Genomic DNA, 21,315 nt, shown 5'->3' with positions numbered 1-21,315 from the left:
TGATAACCAAACTCTGCTCATCACAGCCAGCAGGAGCACAAGACTCACCCTGCGCTCTGACAGCTGCTCCTGAAACGTGAATTCAACAGTTACCCAACATCCACAGAAACGCCACCCTCATGTTTCAGTGTTTCATGCCATCAGTAATGCACAGTGGGCTCTGTCAGGGGTTCGTGTCCGTACCTTTCTCCAGGGTGCGGAGCAGGTTGTCGTAATGCTGTACGGTCTCCTTGTAGTCCCTCTCGATCTGCATGCTGTCACTGGCATCGAAAATCTTCGAGTCCTGTCTGTCCTTGAGGAAGTCCTGATAGTGCAGCTGGAGGTTCCTCAGCATCAGCTGGTACTCGTCTGGCTTCATCGTCTTGAACTGAAACATACGAGGAATCTTGGCTACTTTTACATTCAAAATGGATGTATGTATTCGCATCTTTCCCTGAAGTGCTGTATTTGATTAGTGCAATGACAAAATTACAATAATAGTCTCGTCTGAAATCTGTTGCAGAACTATGTTCTAACAGCAGAATCATGTCTACTCTTTAATTCATTTAGAAGAGCCCTTGAAGGTCCTGTTATTCAATAAAGCAATTTTCCTTGTTTACCGCCGGTTTCCTAAATATAACTCGGTCGGTCTGCAACCTAACAATCAAGTTACTGAATTAGAGGTAAAATCCCATGTTGTTTACTGAAGAACATGTGTTTTTCTTTCAGAGTGAAATAATCAGACAGTACATTTACTTCTAAGTTTCACCGCATATATCTCTTTCAGTAGCAAATACATTTCCTCAATTAATTGTGTTAACGTAATGGCTAAATCATCAATTAATGTGTGTGTATTTATGTCATGAATGAAGCGTAGAACAGACCATGGTGATGTTCCAGGAGCGGATGAGTTGGACGTCTTTCATCAGGTATTGCCAGGACAGCAGACTCCTGAGGTCAGCGTGAAGCGTCTGCCACAGAACCAGAGTCTGCTGGTGACCGGCCTCCAGACTGACAGAAACATCAACATAACATCACCATCAAAACCTTACAATGTGTTTCAGGTCATACTGTCTACTAAGAAAAGACAAATCTGGGAAAAAATAAAAATAAATCCTCAGCTAGTTGCCCAGACAACATAGAATTTATTAATTTTTTTAGTTTAACTTGTATTAAAATAACTACCACTGACACAGAAAAAATAAAAAAATAATAAAAATAAAATAGTACACATACTGTATTACAAAAAACTAATAAAAATGACTAAACACAACAAAATACTTTTATTTTGTAATTTGGCCACAGTCGTGTTCGGTCATGTGATTCCCTTGTCTGCGTGTTATGTTTTGATTGGTTCTTTGGTTCGTGTGTCATGTTCTCATTGGTTGATTCGTGTCATGTGACCTGCATTGTTTGATATAAAAAGCCCTCATGTTGCCTTTGTTCTTGGTCGAGTATTGAACTGTGTAACCTGCTGTTGCTGAGTTTGTGTTTCTGATTCATGCCACATCAAGTGTGTTCAAGTCCAGTCCAGTCAAGTCTCTGTTTGCATTTGGATTATTTTTAAATAAAAGCTGCACTTGGGTTCGTCATAACTTGTTGTTCAGTGGACCGTTTGTTACATTTTCCAGTGTAGTGTGTATAATATACCTGGACACGTTCTCGACAGCCTCCTTGTTGAGGGGCGGCACGAGGAAGCAGATGGACGGCACAATGGCCTCGTTCCCCGAGCGGTTCAGGACCTTCCACTTGAAGGGCTGTGAGTTATTGATGAGCGCGCACTCGTCGCCCTTGTGCATGGTGATCTGTCAGGAGAAACAGGGGTTACGGTGACAAGCTTTTTTCCCATGACTAAGATGAGACGAAGACGAGACTACAATAAGGACAGAAAACGATAACTATGACTACATCAACATGTAATTTCGTTGACAAAAAAAGACGAGACTAAAATGTATTAAAAAAATTTAAACTTTACCAAAAACCTCTTTATTTTCTTCAAAAAAGGAGACAAAATGTTATTGCAGACTACTCTACACGCCTCTACTTTGTGAGCTTTCATGTTTGCGGCTGCCAGATATCAAGAGTTCAAATCCCCCAATCAGAGCATTTTCTGCCAGGTGTTTTGCTTATTTTAAGCGATATAGCAACCATGTGCCACGGACAAACAAGCTGGAGTTTAGCGATCTAAATGAAAGCATCACTCAGCCGGTCTGTGTTCTGTCATGAGATCTCGACTGTATTGTGGTTGCTGTATAAATGCACTAACTCGAGCACTATTGTATTGGATTTATAGTGGAATTACTAGGAATTTGACTGTAATATTTTTCATTTACCAGTTTTCATAATGTAGACAGAGACAGTGCATAAGTCTTTGGTATTAATATATATAATAAAAAGCCTATATTTAAATCGGTACACTAGATGAGGTAAAATAGGCTAAACCATGAACGAGTCCACAGTCTACTGATTTGTGCTTACTGGTGAAAGTGCAATACCTGAAATGCTAAAGCAAATTTCTCAAATGACAACAATCATTACGATTCTAATTTTGAGCAAAAATAATTTTTATCAGTTGAATCATTATACAGCATGATGAAAATGTGACTAAGTTTTCATTGACTAAAACGTTGAGGCTTTTAGTCGACTAAAACTAAATAGGATAAGGTTGACTAAATAAGATAAAAAACTAACAAGGACATTTAACACGGGACTAAGACTAAAGCTGAAAGTAGCTGACAGAATGAAGACTAGGCTCTACCTCCATCTGTTTGAAGTCGCACACGGCCTGGATGGGCAGCTTGCCTCTGAAGGGGGTGGTGGGGTTGCGTGGCTTCAGCTGGACGATGGACTTGGCTCTCTTGTTCAGGCTGGCGATGTCTGACTTGAACTCGTTCAGCTGCTCTCTTTCCTCCTGTGGTCAAACTCACTTAGTCAGCTTAAAGATACTTATTAATTTTAATACTGTTACAAGAAATGTTTTTCCATTGAAATAAAAGTGTGATGGTTTAATGTTTGAAAATGAAGAACTTAAAACAGCCATAATTATCAGTGATATAATTTTGCAGGTGTAATGTTAAATAAATAGATATTATTATTATTTCTTATTTTACTAAACTATTACAATATTAATATTTCTTATTGTTTTGATTCAGTCAATTATTATTATTATATAATGTTTCTTAAATACTGTATTTTTCCTTTTAGTGAAATAATACAATAGTATTATTTTGATTGACTGTTTAATTCAGCTTTACAGAAAGTTTCTTCATTATATTTAGGAGTGGGTTATTAGTGGAGACTATGGCAGAAATGTACAGTAAAAATCATGCAGGTAAAGTAGTTACAAATGACATGTAATCAAACAGACGGTGAACACTATTAACTGTAATGATTATATGTTGCAATTAAACTTTGCCCTTTGTCATTTATTTTTTTATTTGATTTTTTCACAACATTTTAGAAAAAACTGTCCAGCCCTACAAACAAGCATTACAGTTTAGTTTTTATAAGCCGTCTGCACACAATGGAAAACAAACTCACAACAGCGTCCTGCAGTAAATCCTCCAGGCGAGTGGCAGTGGTGCTGCGGTCACACATGTACTTCTTCTTCATGGTCTCCTGCATCTTCTTCATCCTCTCCTCAGCATCTCTCACATCAGCAAAGAACTACGGGTAAAACAAGAGGAGAAAGAGAAGAATACTGCTTATACAGGTACATGATTGACCAACAAAGAATCGCACGTGGTTGGATGATACTGATGCTGTACCTGGAAGTATGCAGTGTTTTCTTTGAGATGAGTTTCAATGCAACAGCACACCTGGAGGATCCAGCTCCACTGCGTCTGCAGAGCTGCGGTGAACGCCTGCAGATCAACAACACAACATACACTAGTGTTCAGAACTGTTTATAATAATCAAATCAGCATATTAGAATGATTTCTGAAGATCATGTGACACTGAAGACTGCAGTAATGATGCTGAAAATACAGCTGCGCATCACAGAAATAAATTACAGTTTAACAGAGATTCACATAGAAAACAGCTGTTTTAAATTGTAATAATATTATTTCACAATATTACTGTTTTTACTGTACTTTTAATCAAATAAATACAGCCTTAGTGAGCAAAAGCGTCTTTGGTAACATTTTACTTAAAGCCTTTATGCATAACGCATTATAAAAATAGTTTCATTATGCCTTATTATTATGCATTCTATGATCTCATGAATAACTGTAACCACAGATAATACATTATAACACTTATCAATTCAAAGTTTGGTTATAATTATTTTCAACAAGATATAATGCATCACAATGCACATTATGAATAATTATAATCTTCCATTATACCTTTTAATAGCCCTTTGCAATGCATTATACACAAAGGCTTCAAGTAAAGCGCTACGATGTCTTCTTTTAAAAACATGAATAGTTGACTGCGTACCTCAACAGTCTTCTTGCCTGGATGTCCGTCTTTAATGAGTCTGTCTCCAGTGGCCTGGATGTCATTGATTTTCTTCTCTCTAAGTTCCAGTTCTCGCATGAGTCCCTGAGGAATTAATTAGACCATGAAACACAAGGTTTACACCTGGTTAAACTATAATGAGCAACAGGCAAACCCCTAAACAGAGGAACAGGATTATAAAACACTGTTTTTGGCTCTGCACTTACGGAGTAGTTCTCTTTCTTTGCAGCCATGTTGGTGTTGCGCTCACTCCAGTCGTAGTTGACCTCCTCTTCCTCTTTGTCATTAAGCCACATCAGTTCCTTGGTGGCGGCGTTGACGAAGTTATACAGCTGGTCAAGATTTCTCAGACGGGACTTGGAGGAGTTCTAGAGAAGAAGAGAGACGTATGCTGACACTCTGCAAGGCCTAGTGATTTTTAATAGCTACCGGTTAAAACACTCACCAGCAGTCGGGTGTACTGCAGATCCAGTTTGCCCAGATATTCTCTGTATGTGCCTTTACTGATGGGCGAGAGCTGGCTCTGAAACACACAAAGAGGAAGAGATGTCACAAGAGACCATCTAAAGATTAGAAAATAGATTTATCCATTTTTTAGTCAAATCAAATGTATTTGTATTGAGCTTTTCATGGCTTTTTCTTCATGCCTTAAGGATTATAACTATAAAGTTTACATCATTTTCTAATTCTATGAGAATAGCACAGTCCACACCACAACTATAAAGAGGAACGATATCGGTGGAGTCACTTTCAGAAGGTTTTTTTCCCAGCTGATGAACAATAAAGACTTTGACAGCCAATTAGAATCCATCCTGCTTTAAAGAGCTCGAGCACTTAAAGTGGCAGACAATGACACTACAGCTTATAATAAACAGAACATTATTGTCCATTGATAATACTGCTAATACAGTTATAGTTATATTTATCTTTATAGTTATCATTCTTTATGTGAATAGGCCTTTATGATCACATTTAGTGAATGGCTGACCAAACAGTTTACATTTTGCCACAATATAAAAAAAATCAAGCCGTTTCAAAATTTGCAATACTGTATATATTGCTTTACTTGAATATACTGTATATCTGTTGGTAAAATTGGATATGTTTACATATTCGACTTTAAATATAGAGCTATGCTATTTTGCGACAGTATAAACAATCAAGCAGTCAAGATTTGCAAAATAGTTGTACATATTGCTTTACATCAGTATGTATGCAGGTAAAGTTGCCTATGCTTATAGTAGTTTAGTAGAAGTAATTTGTTATTAATGAATTAATTCATTTTTTACTAGATTTTTTTTTTTTTTTTATTTCTATAGTTAGTTATATCGCAAGTTAAAAATTATGGTTGAGGCAAATTTAATACGCATGTATTATTGTTTGTTGTTTAGCACCAGCTACCATGGCTATATTCATGACAAGAAATGAGTGAAAAAGGTAAATAAGTAAATAAACAATATAAAAGAACCAAAAAAAAATCTAAAACTAAATCTGGTTTCACTTCATCACAAAATCCTTTCATAAGAGTCAAATGAAAAGTCTAGGAGGAGTTGAAGACATCTCAGTCTATTAAAATATGCTTCAAAGATAATGGACTTCAGCATACAGGGCATATTTTATACATAAACAATCGTTTAAGAAAAGTAGTTCAAAGTAGTACGAAAAGTTAAGAGTCTCCATGAAAAAAGTGATAAAGTAAAGAATTTAAAGTACCTCATCTGTTCGTGCGCGCTCGATCTTAGCCCTGAAGTCCTCGATGGTTTGGTGAAGTCCTCTGTGGCTGCCCAGCTGAGACTCCACCGAGGGAAGATCGATGCCCCACTCGGCCGTATCGATCCTGCGCTGGTTCTCCTCCACCCACGCTAACAGATCCTGCGCGTAACGCAGGGTGACCTCGTCGAGCTCGGGCCGCGCGCGCTGCACGGGCTTCTGGGAAATGTGTGTGATGGAGACATGAGAGGCCGTGACGCTGGACTTGAGCCTCAGATTGTAGTCGCTGCGCAAGTTCACCAAGCGCTCGTGTAAGCGGTAGACCCTGAGAAAAGAAAACCACTGTCATTCGGTTTGCTTACATTATTTCTTATAGATTTCCATAGTTGTTTCATCCAATAGAATCACTTGTGGGTCCAAAAGGGAAAGAAATATCCCTTTTAAGCTCTTTCCCCGCCAGCGTTTTTGACGATTTTCAGTAAAATTTCATGGCTCCCAGAATATTTTGTTGTATGAATATCTGAACGTCCACAATACATCAAAATATTAATAAGAGAGCCTCTACTTTTTAACTGTGAGAACACGGGAACCCGGAAAATTCTGTGTTTGAGTTAATGCACTGAAGTCTACTGGAAGGTGGTTTTCCACTCACCTGCGATACATCTGCTCCGCCTGCAGGTGGCGCCCGTCTTTGAGCAGCTGAACGTCATTAAAGAGGAGCCGGATCATGCCATCGGCTTTGTCCAGATCCCTCTCCACCTCAACCGTGTGCTGCGCTGGTTTCCCGGCACTCAGGAGACGGATATCCTGCAACAAAAGAGAAAGTCACTACAGTGCAAAGTTTATACAGCAACTTCATTTCATCTTCATTGAGATTTACACATCATCTGAAAGCTGAATAAATAAGCCATTGATGTATGGTTTGTTATGATCGGACAATATTTGGCCGAGATACAACTATTTGAAAATCTGGAATCTGAGGGTGCAAAAAAATCTAAATATTGAGAAAATTGCCTTTAAAGTTGTCCAAATGAAGTTCTTAGCAATGCATATTACTAATCAAAAATGAAGTTTTGATATATATTTACAGTAGGAAATTTACAAAATATCTTCATGGAACATGATCTTTACTTAATATCCTAATGATTTTTGGCATAAAAGAAAAATTGATCATTTCGACCCATACAGCGTCTTGTTGGCTATTGCTACAAATATACCCCAGCGACTTAAGACTGGTTTTGTGGTCCAGGGTCACATTTGACCGAATAGTAACTGTATAAGTGTGTTTTGCGGACGTATAATCTCACCGTCTGCAGTAGAGACTCAGTCTGGTTGAGCTGTTCCTCACACATGCCTGATTCCATCTGCACTTTACTGACGATCTGCTGGAGACGCTCTAATCTGCAAACAATCAGAGTTCACGGACAATTCAATTACATTTTTACTTTAGAATTGGCAGTTCGTGGTCAGAATAAGCTGCTATGATGAACAGACGAATTACGCCGATTAGTCAAAGGTCTGATGTACGCGAGACTATTACACAAACAACTGGAAGATTTCTCAATACAATTAAAAGACGGGATTTTCAATACAGTAAAAACTTTGAAACTAAAATAATACAAACGTGAAAAATATGATGAGGAATTACTTCGTACGACATTAAAAATCACCCAGACATGAGATGGTTACAAGTAATTGAAAAAAAACAAACAAAAAAACAAACAAGAAACTCACAGTTTTCCACGACGAAACAAATACTCTAAACAATATGGGTCTGTCACAAAGGCCATTTTTTACAGTCCGACAGCATGCAAGACTCTCTCCAAAATGCATAAAAAACATGTTTTTCTTGTTCTAATCCTGTCATGGGACTCGGACAGACCAAACCACAGCCAGGATGAAGTTGTTGTGGCGCTTGGTCAGCCATTCCACAGTCCATAAAGAAACTGCGTGCTGCATATTACTCTCATCCAGTGAGAAGCAGCATTGTCTTGTGACAGGGACGTGTCCTGGTGTGGATGATACTCCCTCTCCTTCAAGATGATGGACATCGATAACCATTTCATTCATTTACGTCAGAATATAATCGCAACATTCTTTTTCTGTCTCATTGACACTGAAATCGTTAAACTTGCTACACTGCTTCACAGAAACTGAAGAGAACATTCGATACTTTAATGTGACGAATACAGATTCATCAGTCTCTATATAACTAGGAAGGTTAAAAGATTTAAAAGCCAGAATTCAGAATTTGTAAAGTTTGGCGATTCATTAAAACTATAATAATCACACGAAGCAAAACCAAAACGGTTTAATGTTTTATAACTAAAACTGAAACACAAACTCTTTTCTCCATTCTCCTTGATTTTGAAAAACTCAAGCATTTGACAATCGGTTCAAGGTTTCTTGCATCAGAAAGCTATGATTTAGTTCTCTGTTTTAACTACAGTACATTTAAGATATCTATATGCATACTGTAAATGATCTCTGTTATGATTGTATAAACGCTTCGCATATGAACCTGTAGTTCACACAGTCGTTCATTAGAGTATTGCTGAATAGTGAACAGGCATTAATATGTAAACATAGTTCGTGGTTACGGCAGCTTTAAATGATTAAACAATAAACCAAGTGATGAAAATACATACAAACAGTGTTTCCACTTGTTCGTTTGTACTATGACAAACTAAAAATCACCAAAACACCAGCTGATTACAAGTCACTAAGCAAAAATGAAGAGTAAAGAGAGAAGCTCTGTTTGTGGATACCACTTTTTGACAATTGATATTTTGTATCAAATGCAATAAAATGCATGCATTTTGGGACCACACTGAGATCTGGTTCTCACGCAGCTCTCGTTAGTCTAGAATGGCCTTCATTGTGTTATAACGGCTGATTTAATGTCAGTTTATGGACTGGCAGACGGTTCAGTTCCAGTCAAGCTGTCATTTCATTACACACCCATTACATTCCCACATTCTCAATGACCACAGAAACAAAGCCATGACGAAACTAAGTGTTTTAGACGTCTTCCTCACCTCTCAAACTCTATCCGGAGCAGTCTCTCCCTCTCCAGAATAGCCACATGTAGACGCCCCCATTCCTTCTCAACGTCAATGGGATGATAACCAGGAGGAACCTTGACCTGTCCAGCGTGAACCGCGCTCTGTGAGGAGATGGTGGTAAATCATGTTAAGACAGAGGAAACATATCAATATAAAGATTTAAAACACTTAAACTACTTTCACAGCTCATGTTTCATGTTTAAATCTCCATGATATATTCTGATCCTGTGTACAAACCTCAAAGGACTGGTAGAGGTGTTTGGAGCGGCTCTTGTCTGATTCTTTGGAGGGAAGCTCTGTTTCTTTAAATTTCAGAAACTGACGCCACAGAAGCTGCAATATAACCACACAAGCAAATTAATAAATACACAGATATATAACACAGTGCAATAATTTGTGAGTAAAGGTCCTTGCACGCTGAGTCCATGCGTTTTTCAGTTTTTTTCATATTCGTTGAAAACCTATCAAAATGCATGCTGCGGATGCGAGAACGCAGAAAATAAAAACCAAAACCGAATTTTTTTATGACGGACGAAAGTTTCGGAGACAGTGTGTAAACGTGATTGACACAACGTGAGGTCGTATTTATTTTTTAACGAGACTAAAACCATTCTAAAACCACATCTTCATTAATTTAAATAAAATAGACTTTAACTGTAATAAAATGTAAAATAATAACCTATTTTATTTTAGCTGAAGTACTAAAATAACAAAACTAAAACTTAAAAACTATTATGACATTTAAAGAACTGTCTGTAACACTTTATAATAAACTTCCTTAGTTAATAGTTAACATGAACTAACAATAAACATTTTGAAACTTGTATCTATTAAGTTAATTTAGGCAAAAGTCGTAATTAATAGTTAGTTAATAGTGAGAATTGATCCCCAAACAAAAGTGTGACACATATTTAATATTTACTATTTAATGAACCTGAGCTAACATGAACAAACAATGAACAGGTGTTAACTAATATTAACAAAGATTCATAAATACTGTAACAAATGTATTGTTCATTGTTAGTTAATGCTAGTGCAATGCATTAACTAAGGTTAACTAAGGAAGGTTATTGTAAAGTGTTGACAAAAACACAACAAAATTACTAAACCTTTAACTAAAATTAAAATGAAAGCAGAACATATCAAAATAATAGTATATCAATGACAGTAAAGCAACACTAAGGGTAGCAGCGTGGTAATCAACTGATTGGAATATAACGCGTGCAAATAACAGCGTGACCCTCGATAACCCTAAGCAGGTAGATCTGGATGTTTCAGTGAGTATTTGTCAAAAGCGCCTGCTCTTTGTTATTCCTCTGGCATGGAGTGGCATGATTGAGGATAAGCTTCACAAAGCTGGTAATACAAGTAGCTGCTCTCAGACCAAGATGATATGCATCACACAGCCGCCCCACCCTGATGAGACACAGCCACACAAACTCAGACAAAGCAGCTGAGAGCCAGAACGCTGCTCTTCAGGATGCGGTGTCATGTGACATGACTCATGCTCTGATTTCCTCCAGTAACATGCCTTCGGATGAAGAGGATAGAGTTCTCTCTCTGTTATTGCCAGTGTCGGGATCGACTTTTACACTGTTTGCCAAGCTACAAGTTAATCACAGGTATATTTGGTATAAAACAATATCTGAACTATTTTAAGGGGGCAATGTTTTTTTTTTTTTTTTTAATATATAGAGAAATAGATATAGATGGCTTTATTTTTTCAATTAGTGCTTAATTTGATCTCACACAAAACAATAAGGATCTGATTAAGAGTTACTTAAAGAGATAAATGCACATGAAATATAATTAATAAAACTAGAAGCAGCCTAATTTACATAACTTTGGCAAAAACAGTAATGCACTGCTGCAGGAAATAAAATAAAACAAAAAATATATTTGTTTGAACCATGAAATGTCACATAAAATGGTAACACTTTAGAATAGGGAACAATTATTAACTATTAACTACGACTTTTCCCTCAATAAATTCCTAATTTGCTGTTTATTAATAGTTAGTGCGGTAGTTGTTAAGTTTAGGTATTGGGTAGGATTAGGGATGTAGAATAAGGTCAAGTAGAATAAGGCATTAATATGTACTTAATTACTACTAATATACGGCTAATATTCTATTAATATGCATGCTAATGAGCAACTAGTTAAGAGACCTTAAAATAAAGTGTTACCAATAAATGACTATTTAATAATCAAATAAAAAAATAAATGCAAAATAATAATAACTATAATTTGTAATAATACTAAATGCAATAAAACTGTAAAATAAAATTAAACAAAATAAAAATTCTATGCTAGTTATATTAGTTAGTATTCATTTGGTGCTGGTCTAATTTTTAAATCAGCATAACCATGTTGCTGACCAGCAAAACCTATTGGGTGAAGCTGGTCGATCAGCATGGATTTTGCTGGTTAAACTAGTTAGAGCTCGAGCATTCGATGCGGTCTCCAAATCACAGCATATTCTGGTGTCTAACTTATCTGGTCCATTAAAGGACAGTGACCCAGATAATTCAACAGCACCGCAGATAATGAAGACTGCAATCCACTGGATGACTGAATACAAACAGAGTAACTAGTAGCAACCCAGACCACACAACCGCAGACTCACCTCGACCTCCTCGTAGCTGCTGGGAAACTTCCTCTCCTCGAAGATGAGAATGTGATGTCTGATCCACTGGAGAAGAATGGTGACCAGCTCGTAATACTCCAGCCAGCGCAGCTCCAGCTCCTGCAGCCGGGAGCAAAACCACACAAACACCACTCAGAGAGCCACTAAGTCACTTACCACATTCACTCAATTAGGTGTCAACAATCGTAGTCTTGTCTGATAACAGCATATGAAGGGAGGGACGAATCAAAGCACAGAAAGGGCTTTTATCGATAGTTTGTGACACAATCATCTAATTCTCTTCTCATAACAGATACTGATGGCGTGAAGGAGGAATGAAATAAACTGCCTCTGACAGCAGCTGGATGCTGTTATATAAGGGCGGATGGCAGAGATCCAGATCACACAACATCTATTACCTCTTCAAGTTTATATTCCTAAGCCTTTTATCCTCCTTAAAGGTGTAAACAAGGACGTGGAAGAGGAGCCTTCTGTCATTTTCTAACCCCAATGAGGGTCAAAAAGGGATTTGATTCACTATATGCAAATGAATTTATAAAAGACAAATGTTAATAATATATTGTTGTGCCTTTTCTTAACACAAAGCTTTATCTTTTTCTTTTCTCAAAGGTTCTTTAGATTAATAAAATGTTCTTCGCATTAAGAAAAATGGTTCTCTGTTCTTCATCACTAAAATCCCATTTTTGCAACCTTTTTTTCAAGAGTGTCTAGTTTTACACACCTTGGAATATATTCATATGGACAATTTTAGGAGCTCCATAGCCTTAAAGTGTAACAATAATAACATTTGTCAACAAATAACATTCCATTGTCTACTGTCAATTGCATAGAGATGTATGAAGCACATCTTGCACTAGCCGCTTTCAAACCAAATCTTTTCATTGGTGAAGACGGTGAATTTGTGTAACCAATCTGCTTGGGGAACTTCTTCATGTTCTCACAAAACTCCAGATTTTGCAGATTCCTACAGGATTTTGCCTGTGACATTTCGCAGAGCAACAGTAAATGTGACCATACCTTTAGTCCCCATTCACTGTGACTGCATTGAAAAGAGCAGCATGAACATTCTCCTAAACTGCTCTTTTTGTGTTGCTCAAATGGAATAAAATCATGAGGTCTGGAATGCGTTTCTGAGTCCATGACGATCATCTCGTCATTGTCAGAGGGACTGGACACTGATGCTATTCAGCAGTATTGTGGGAATTTTCACGGGCATGAAACCTTAAGAAACCTCATTCATAAAAATGCTTCATTAGTTTTATTAGATTTGGTTCGACGGCATATTAACTGGACTATGTGCTGACTGCCTAAGTCTGGAACTGGGTCGTTAAGTGGTAATAACGTCATTTTAAAATGATGAGGGAAATACTCACGTTGGCTTTGGCGCCGTCCTGGACATCTGGGATGCGGGGCATAGCGTCGTAAAGGGAGGACACATAGGTGATGATGGACTTCTCATCAGGATGAGGCACATCCACATCTGCAATGGAAAGAATTGTAGATTAATAAGCATTCATTGTTTCATTCAGCATGTTCAATAAAGACATGAAAATGTATTGTTTGTGTCATTTGTTTAAGCAGACTGCATTTGTCTACTGCAACTTCATGGAAGATCAGATCATATTTCAATCAAACAATGATTTCGTCAACATGAAACGGAAACTGTGAACATATTTTCTTCTCCGTTGTGATGTATATCCAAATGAAAGCGTCTGAACAGGTAACACAATTATAAATTTAGTTTAGTTTAGTTTGACTTTTTTCGTTTGCTAATTGCTGTGATCTTGCGCTGGTGAACAAATCATCAAATAAGTCAACGTTTTTAATAAAGACAAGGGCACAAGAATTTTTAAAAAACATAATTATGTGGATGGATAAACCAGGCATAATAAACACTGTAATAGTCATGTAAAGTCAAAGGGGGTCACATACTTTTGACACTTTTCAATTGCCAAAGGTCATGGGATAGTAAACTCAATGAAAGATCAACCTACAGTGTTACATTTAATCAGGATTTAGCTCCAGTACTTGGTGTTAATATCTAATAACTTTCTTAAAAATCAGCTTATAGCGGTTTAACATTACCCTCTGGGTCAAGCAGTCGTGTGACCCCAAGCTCTCGCTCTGCCACTGAAAAGGCCTGTTCCAGGTTCTCCAGGTTGGATTGGCGGTACACCTTCCCCATGTCAATAAGCCTGGGCCTGGTGAAATGAAGAGAAACAAAACCATCAGCCTCAGGAAGTGTGTATTAAATGCAGGATGAAAAGTTTAAATCACTGGATCACTGAACAAAAATCAATGCATAGAAAATGCAAACACTGTATGATAAGATCACATTATTTACTAACATTAACTAAAAAATACCAATATATTTGTTACAGTTTGTGTTAGCGCCGGTCCATCAAAAAACATTAACAGATACAACTTTCGATTTCAATAACATATTATTAAATGTTGAACATGAACCAAGATTAATAAATGCTTCTGAAGTATATTTCAGTTTTAGTTTGTGCAACTAATGTAGTTAGTGTTAACAAATTGAACCTTACGGCAAAGAGTTACCAAAAAATATTTTTCTTTGCTAGGTGACAAAATGAGTTCAGAGACGCAGTTAAAGTGACCACCTGCTCCATAAATCCAAATAACATCTGTCTCCTGAGGGATGGAGCCATTACTCGCATGCCATGAATACCCAGAGATGGGAGCGGCTCCAAACAACAGAGCGCGAACAAACTATACACATGTACACCGAATAATTCAAAACATCAAAACCTTTAGATTCTGCACCATAAAAAAAGTGTTATAAATGAAGCAAGCACCCGGGCATCTCTGTGAAATGTATGCCGGAAGGCATGGCATAAAATTCTCCAGCGTGGTATTGAGCGTCTTCCACCATGCTCAGATCGTCCGTCCTGAAGCCTCCATGGATCTGCCTCTCTGGTAAATAGCCCACTGAGCTCCAGTCCGGCCCGTATCCCGTCTGAGAGTCTCCGCTGGAGCGAGCGCCTGGACTCTGGGAGCCCTGGCCGGAATCCAGGGAACTCTCGGAGGGAATATCCTCGCAGAGCATCACCACACGGTCCTCCACGTCACTCGCAGAAGCCATAGAGCTGCTGAAGCTGGTCCGACGCTTCTTGAAGGACAGACGCTTCTTCATGTTGAGCATCATCGTGGCCCAAAATGTGTTTTCAAGCAATGCAATACCAATTATATAGTTCTTGCAATTCCAAATATCAATATCTCCTCTGCATGGTATTATTTACTCTTCAGTTTCTCAAAATGTGTTTCCAGAGAGCTCCAAAAAAGAAAGCAAACTGTCCTTGAAGTGCTGTTTTCTGTCATGCAGGTGGTGCCTGTAAAAGCTTATTTCTGAAAGGAGGCAGATCTGACAAATCCTATGGGTGTTCCTGGCTGACAAACGCATCGAATCCTCTCTCTTCAGGGTCAGTTGGGCGTTCCCAAGCTTTGCAGGTACATGTTAACGTTTCAGAAAAGCTGCCCCGCGGGGAGGCCTGTCTCCACTCCGACAGGCACCACACCTCACCGTATTTATCTTTTCAGCCTTCATTGTACATTTCTTATAAAACTATTTTCTCATTCATTCTCTTCCTGCTCTCTTTTGTCCTTGGCGTCTGCATAACAGAACACACCCTCATTACAGAAAAACTGCTTTGATTTGGCCTGGATCTGTGTGGCATGTGTAGACGGTTGTTTCCCACTTACAAAAAAACTGTATCATTCATTTAATTGATGCTCATATTGTTCCAAACCCATGTGGAACACAAAAGAAGATATTTTTAATAATCTACATGCTGCTCTTTCCCATGCAATAAAATCAGTTTGGGCCACCAAGCTCCAAAAACTTAAGGAAAGCTGTCCATACAACTTCAACTATTTTGATCTTAAAAGCGCTTAAAAATTACATTCATCTATTTTAGTTTTTAAAACAGCTACTTACTTACTGACATTTGAAAATGGTGTGTCACAGTGCATCTAGTACATCTCATAACTGTGTCTTGAGCTTGACAGCCCATTATAACCGTATACCACTGTATATTCAAGAGCTACTCATAAACTAAAAAAAGAAATGTCATTAACACTTTACTTAACTAAAGGCTTTATGTGAAAGGCATTATAAAAGTATTCATAATGCATGTTGTAATGCATTACATTGTTTCATAATTAATTGCAACCAAAGTTAAAATGCATAATAATATTTGAAGGTTTGTTATGAGTTGTAATGCATTATACTTTCTAAAGGTGAAACAATAAATAGTAATGTATTATAGCTGTGATTACATTATACATGAGATCATACAAGTGCATTACAAGGCATTATTAATGCATTAAAACTTTCACAATGCATATATATATATATATAAAAAAGGTAAAGTGTTACCAAAAAGACCTTTAAAATATTCAAACGTCAAAGGCTGATTAAACTCTAGAAGACCGCAAGAATAAACTGTCAGCGGTGAGCACAGCGCTGATCTGACACATCTGCGCTCAGGGCGTTTATCTCCACAAAAATATGCGCTGAATTCAGATCAGAACATTTCACTCCATGGCATCAAGGACAAGTTTGATCAAGAGTGAAGTCAGGTAACACAGCTCTATATTCCAGCATTGCTAAAAGAAGGCTGTATTTCTGAGTAACTATCAGATAAATATTTCACGAAAATATCAGGAAACTTACTTGTGTTTGTGTATAACAGCGTTGAAGACCTTTCCGTCCCTCCAGCTAGTGGTGAAGTTATCGCAGCGGATACCAGAGTAACCATCCAACATACGCTGAGACCAGAGGAGCAGCTTCTCCTTCGCTGACATATCATCTGACTGACCGTTCACCTGGATATCTGAAATCTACCAGCCCAGAAAAATGAGTTTCGTGGATTTAATAACACGTGGCAGCAGTAGCCATATGTTTATCAAATGCAAATCAATAAATAAATCACACAAATTTCAGTCATGCACTACAAACAAACTCAGCCCCACTGAATACCATTGACCTCCTAAAACCCCTCTGAGACCCGTCATTAAACTTAATCCATGAACAAGTGCAGCGAAAACAACGCAGTTCATTAAAGAAAAATCCAAGCTTGGAAAATGGTTCACCGTCAGAGTTGGGTAAACTATATATTAAAACTGTAGCTTGCCGAGCTCAGTTTGAAGCATTTAAACAACAGTATCTGCCAAAAAACAATGAAGATCTCAAATAGAAAACGTGCATTTTTAGACTAAGCATAGTAAAAAAAAAAGCATTAAACTAGATACTGTATGTATTTGACTACAAAAAAAGACAAAAGCTATACTTCTGGCAACACTGGCACAGATTCTGATAATCTGGTTTCAAAGAATCAGTTACAACACAAACAAACAGCTGACTAAAATTAAAGTCAGACTAGAAGAGTGTGTTTGAATATTGCTTTTCAGTATTGTAATTGTTCATCTACAACACAACATGCCATTGAAAACAGTACAGCTTTTCTCCCTACAATACTACACGCTAAAAAAGTAGCTTCTTATTGAAAGCTGTGCTATTTTGATAACGCTTTTACAATGACCGATGTAGTACACTTGCTTTTAGTTACTCGCAAACGGTTTTAATGCTTCGATTTTCACAAATTATGGTGACCAAATCAAATGTCCCAGATTATCCAGGACAGTCCTGGGTTCATGAGTTTCATGTGTCCCAACGTTTCACAAAAATAAAAACAAATAAATTACATTATAGGTGCCAGTTTGATGTTTAATGCAGGATTCTGTGTAGAATTTGGGAAAACTCAATAGAACACAATGAAGAGGCTGAGGAAAAGGGTTGAAACACTCTAGACTTAAAATAAACTTAATTTCGAGAAAATCTTTCAGAAACAGTGCTTTTCCATTCTTATTTAAACGATAATTGAATCATTTTTAATGTCAATCAGTATAGAAGACAGGCACATGGGAGGTTGCAAGACCTCAGTAAATTTCAAGCAGAAGTTTGGCACCATCTAAAACCCTGGTCATGAGACTCTATTTTCGGTCAGGCTACCTCCATAAAGAGAAAGCTCTTTTATTTCTTGAGGAAGTGGGCAGGAGTCCATACACCACATCTCCACATAAACCTCTATGTCGCTGTTGGATGAACCAGAAGTCCTGCCAACTTATTTGATCAATCCAAGGAAATTGAATTCCCTCAAACAATAGAAGGACATATTCAAGCATTACAATCGGCTGAATGTGTGACAGTCTCCTGGCAGCAGTAATGTGACTGAGTTTAATTGTTTGAGGTGGAATAAATCAGGGTGTGGTTGTAATTGAACACCTTATACAACAGATTCAGATCATTTAGGTCTACAAAACAGCCTGGATATATTAGATTATGAAAGTAGGTTAGATTAAAGACTCTCAATACCTCATGGTGCCTAGAAAATCAAACAAACTGCTTCATTTTAACATTCTACGACTGCTGTGGTTGATCATAATGGATATTCCTGATTAAAGGAGATTATTTCAAAAAAATGCATGTTATTGCATGAGGCAGATACTGGTTTGAAGCAAAAACGATTGACCCCGTTGATGTGTGATTGGACAGCATAAAATCGATATGACCCAAGAAACCAAAGAATTAAATGAACCCGTGATTGACCCAGACTGAAGCGATTGATCAGACTGATCTGGAGCCCAGGAGGAGGAGGAGGAGGTAAATGGTATGGGAACTCAACACTGACAGAATGGGAGACCTGGAAGTGCAGGATGATGGTCCATATGAGACCCAGCGTCAGCTTTGGGTTTCCGTCTGCAATGTCATCATTCCTGATATTCACCAGCTTGACCTGTGATTTACAGAGAAGAACAGCATTTCACATTTGAGTTTAAGTTTGATTTGAGACACTGTATTTCCAAGCAAACACTCAAGGAGGCACTTAAAGCAAAATGTCTAAGCTGCTCTTTTCCTCACTATGACGACTGAAGTTGCACAAATTTTCTACATGGCTTTTTATAATGCTTTGATGGTCAGTTTTGTTGTGAGACAGCGGTTCCAGTTAACTTTAACTTCATGTAAGGGAGCAGCTTGGACATTCTGCTAAACGTCTCCTTTGATAATCCACGGATGAAAGAAAATACACAGCTTTGGACACCAACAAGGTTGAATAAGGACAGTGAGGACAACTATAATTTTTGGACAAACTCTGCTTTTAATTTAGTTTGTAAATTGAGTTGTTCTCGTACCTGCCGGTGTCTGAGGAAATCCAGTGCTATCTGCACATTCTGCAGTTTGTGGAATCGCATGCGTCCTCTCTCACGAGGCTGTGGAGACAGACAGAGGGGGAATAAGACACATAACATTGTTTAAAGAAGAGACGAGACTGAGACGTGTCCTTGAGAGCCCAGAGAAACTTCTTTGGAAGGTCTAAATGAAGAAAGAATGAAGAACAAGGAGGACCTTGTAGAGAGGCTACAATATTTATGAACACTAATAATGCAAAGAAAAGACATTAAAGACCCCACGAAATCAGAATGTTTAGTCTATGTCTGCTAGCATCGAGAACGTCTGTATGTTAGGTGACAGAAAAACTAAATCTGCATTTAAAATATACATTTTTGATATTCTGATTCATGTTGTGATCGGAGCATATACAAATTGTTGTCCAATAATCTCCACGCAAGAATGAGCATGTTCCCTACATAAATAATACCTGCTTTGATATGCCACGCCCCAACTTCCTGTTTCAATACGTCAACACAGAATGCAAAAACAAACAAACAAACAAATAAAATGCATGTAGAGTCACTTCATGGGGTCTTTAAGCTTATTTGATAGAAGTGATGGTTTTGTGGCTTTAGGGATGTAACGTGGTATAATATTGTGGATGAACGCTAAATAACTACTGAATGCTAAAAAAAAAAAAAAAAAAGCGTTTTGTATTATCGGAAACAACCCAAAACATTTGACTCCCCAAACACACTCCAAGAGTGTGCAGACATCATTTTGTGATCTGAACAACTTTAACTTAAAAAAGCATGTCTCGCACAAACTTATAATCAGTTATATATTGCTTCAAAATAAATGTGGATTTATTTGGCAGTCACTTAGATATCATACATTCGCTATATCGGTCACACACCCAAACTGTGACGAGGTTCAGATAGATGATGTCATAAAAAGAAACAGCATCAGTCATGCGCAAGCGAGGCTACTATAATGTTATTTATAACAGTCAAATTCCAGAATAAAAGTCCAGAACTTAAATTAGAAGCAAAAGCATGCTTTAAGACAGCAATGTTGTTGTTTTTTTTCTTTTATCTTAATTTTTTTTTTTTTATAAATCTTTAAAAAAGTCTTATTGTTGTATAATAGTAAATGAAACTGCTACTGTAATGCTATTCCTAATAGTAAACGTTCAAAATAAAAGTCCCTAAAATTAGAAGAAAAAGCATGGTTAAGACAGCAATGTTTTTTGGGGTTTTTTTTTTGCAAACGTTTAGAAATCTTAATGAAGTCTTTCAAGATTTAGCTACCAACCTGCTGAATAATTAGCCTGTAATCTTTATTTTAATCAGCGGAGATACCTGCACTCTAAAAAATGCTGGGTTAAATATGGACAAACCCAGCGACTGGGTTACTACCCAGAAGGTTGAGTTTAACATTTAACCAAACCGCTGCGGCAAAACACCCCAATAGCTGGGTTTGTCCATATTTTAGCCAGCGATGGGTTGTATTTAACCCAGCATTTTTTAGCCATGAGACATACAGTAGCATTGAAGTAACTCTAATAACAAATGAAAACAAGACTACAGCAAGACTGGCGGACGTGGCATCATGCGCAGGCCAGCCACAGTGAGTGACCCATGCTAATGAAGCATCTGCATCACTCACCAACCGCACGCTCCGCACAACGTCCCGCTCCCTCGGCTTGACCAGCAAGAGAAGTGCAAAGAGAGCAGACAGAAGTCAAAGGGCAAAGGTCAGCAAAGAGATGGTGGGTCAGGGTCAAAGGAAGGTGGGATGAAAGGCAGAGAAAGAGTCAAAGAGGCGCCACACAGATTCAAAAGAAAAGCCGAAGAGTGACATTAATGCCAAGAAATGAAGCAGTTTGATGGGAAGATGTCAAGAATTTGCCTGGAATATCTGAACCCAGTGTTTTGGGTGCGATTCAACAAAACGTGTTTCGCATTTAAAGACGTATTCCAAGGCATCACACATTAATATGTCTCCGTTGACCTGGAGATCTGGAGCAGGCCTGAGGATGTGTGTGAGGGCTGAGGGTAAGGTTGGAGGTGGAGAGGTGGACTGGGGTTAGAGATGGGTCTTCTCTTGCCTGGATGTTTAGCTGCATTAGTGGAGGAAGAAGCTCGGTTACACTCACCAGCGTCTCTCCGGAGAGGACCTCCAGAAGGGAGATCAGGTTATGTCCATCTCTGAGATCTTCATACAGGTCATTCACATGACGCTGAGTCTGAGGA

The 21,315-nt window shown here is 37.9% G+C and overlaps 1 protein-coding gene across 1 annotated transcript in view; it reads right to left on the bottom strand.

The window, feature by feature from the left end:
• Positions 1-21,315, bottom strand: part of plecb (plectin b) — a 145,200-nt gene that overhangs the window by 21,155 nt on the left and 102,730 nt on the right. The window contains exons 4-24 of the mRNA XM_058746105.1: positions 21,219-21,308; positions 19,081-19,158; positions 18,591-18,683; positions 16,562-16,728; positions 13,951-14,066; positions 13,239-13,345; positions 11,845-11,964; positions 9,456-9,551; positions 9,192-9,319; positions 7,461-7,554; positions 6,806-6,960; positions 6,157-6,478; positions 4,889-4,966; positions 4,650-4,811; positions 4,423-4,527; positions 3,747-3,842; positions 3,520-3,645; positions 2,738-2,890; positions 1,630-1,784; positions 864-990; positions 184-367 (exon numbers count right to left, since the gene is read on the bottom strand). Coding sequence (XP_058602088.1) covers positions 184-367; positions 864-990; positions 1,630-1,784; positions 2,738-2,890; positions 3,520-3,645; positions 3,747-3,842; positions 4,423-4,527; positions 4,650-4,811; positions 4,889-4,966; positions 6,157-6,478; positions 6,806-6,960; positions 7,461-7,554; positions 9,192-9,319; positions 9,456-9,551; positions 11,845-11,964; positions 13,239-13,345; positions 13,951-14,066; positions 16,562-16,728; positions 18,591-18,683; positions 19,081-19,158; positions 21,219-21,308 — 2,752 coding nt within the window. The remainder of the gene's footprint in view (positions 1-183; positions 368-863; positions 991-1,629; positions 1,785-2,737; positions 2,891-3,519; positions 3,646-3,746; positions 3,843-4,422; positions 4,528-4,649; positions 4,812-4,888; positions 4,967-6,156; positions 6,479-6,805; positions 6,961-7,460; positions 7,555-9,191; positions 9,320-9,455; positions 9,552-11,844; positions 11,965-13,238; positions 13,346-13,950; positions 14,067-16,561; positions 16,729-18,590; positions 18,684-19,080; positions 19,159-21,218; positions 21,309-21,315) is intronic.

This window comes from Onychostoma macrolepis, chromosome 16, assembly GCF_012432095.1.
Source record: "Onychostoma macrolepis isolate SWU-2019 chromosome 16, ASM1243209v1, whole genome shotgun sequence".
Classification (NCBI taxonomy): domain Eukaryota; kingdom Metazoa; phylum Chordata; class Actinopteri; order Cypriniformes; family Cyprinidae; genus Onychostoma; species Onychostoma macrolepis.
The sequence above is the reverse complement of the archived record's forward strand: the minus strand, read 5'-3'. Positions and strand labels throughout refer to the sequence as shown.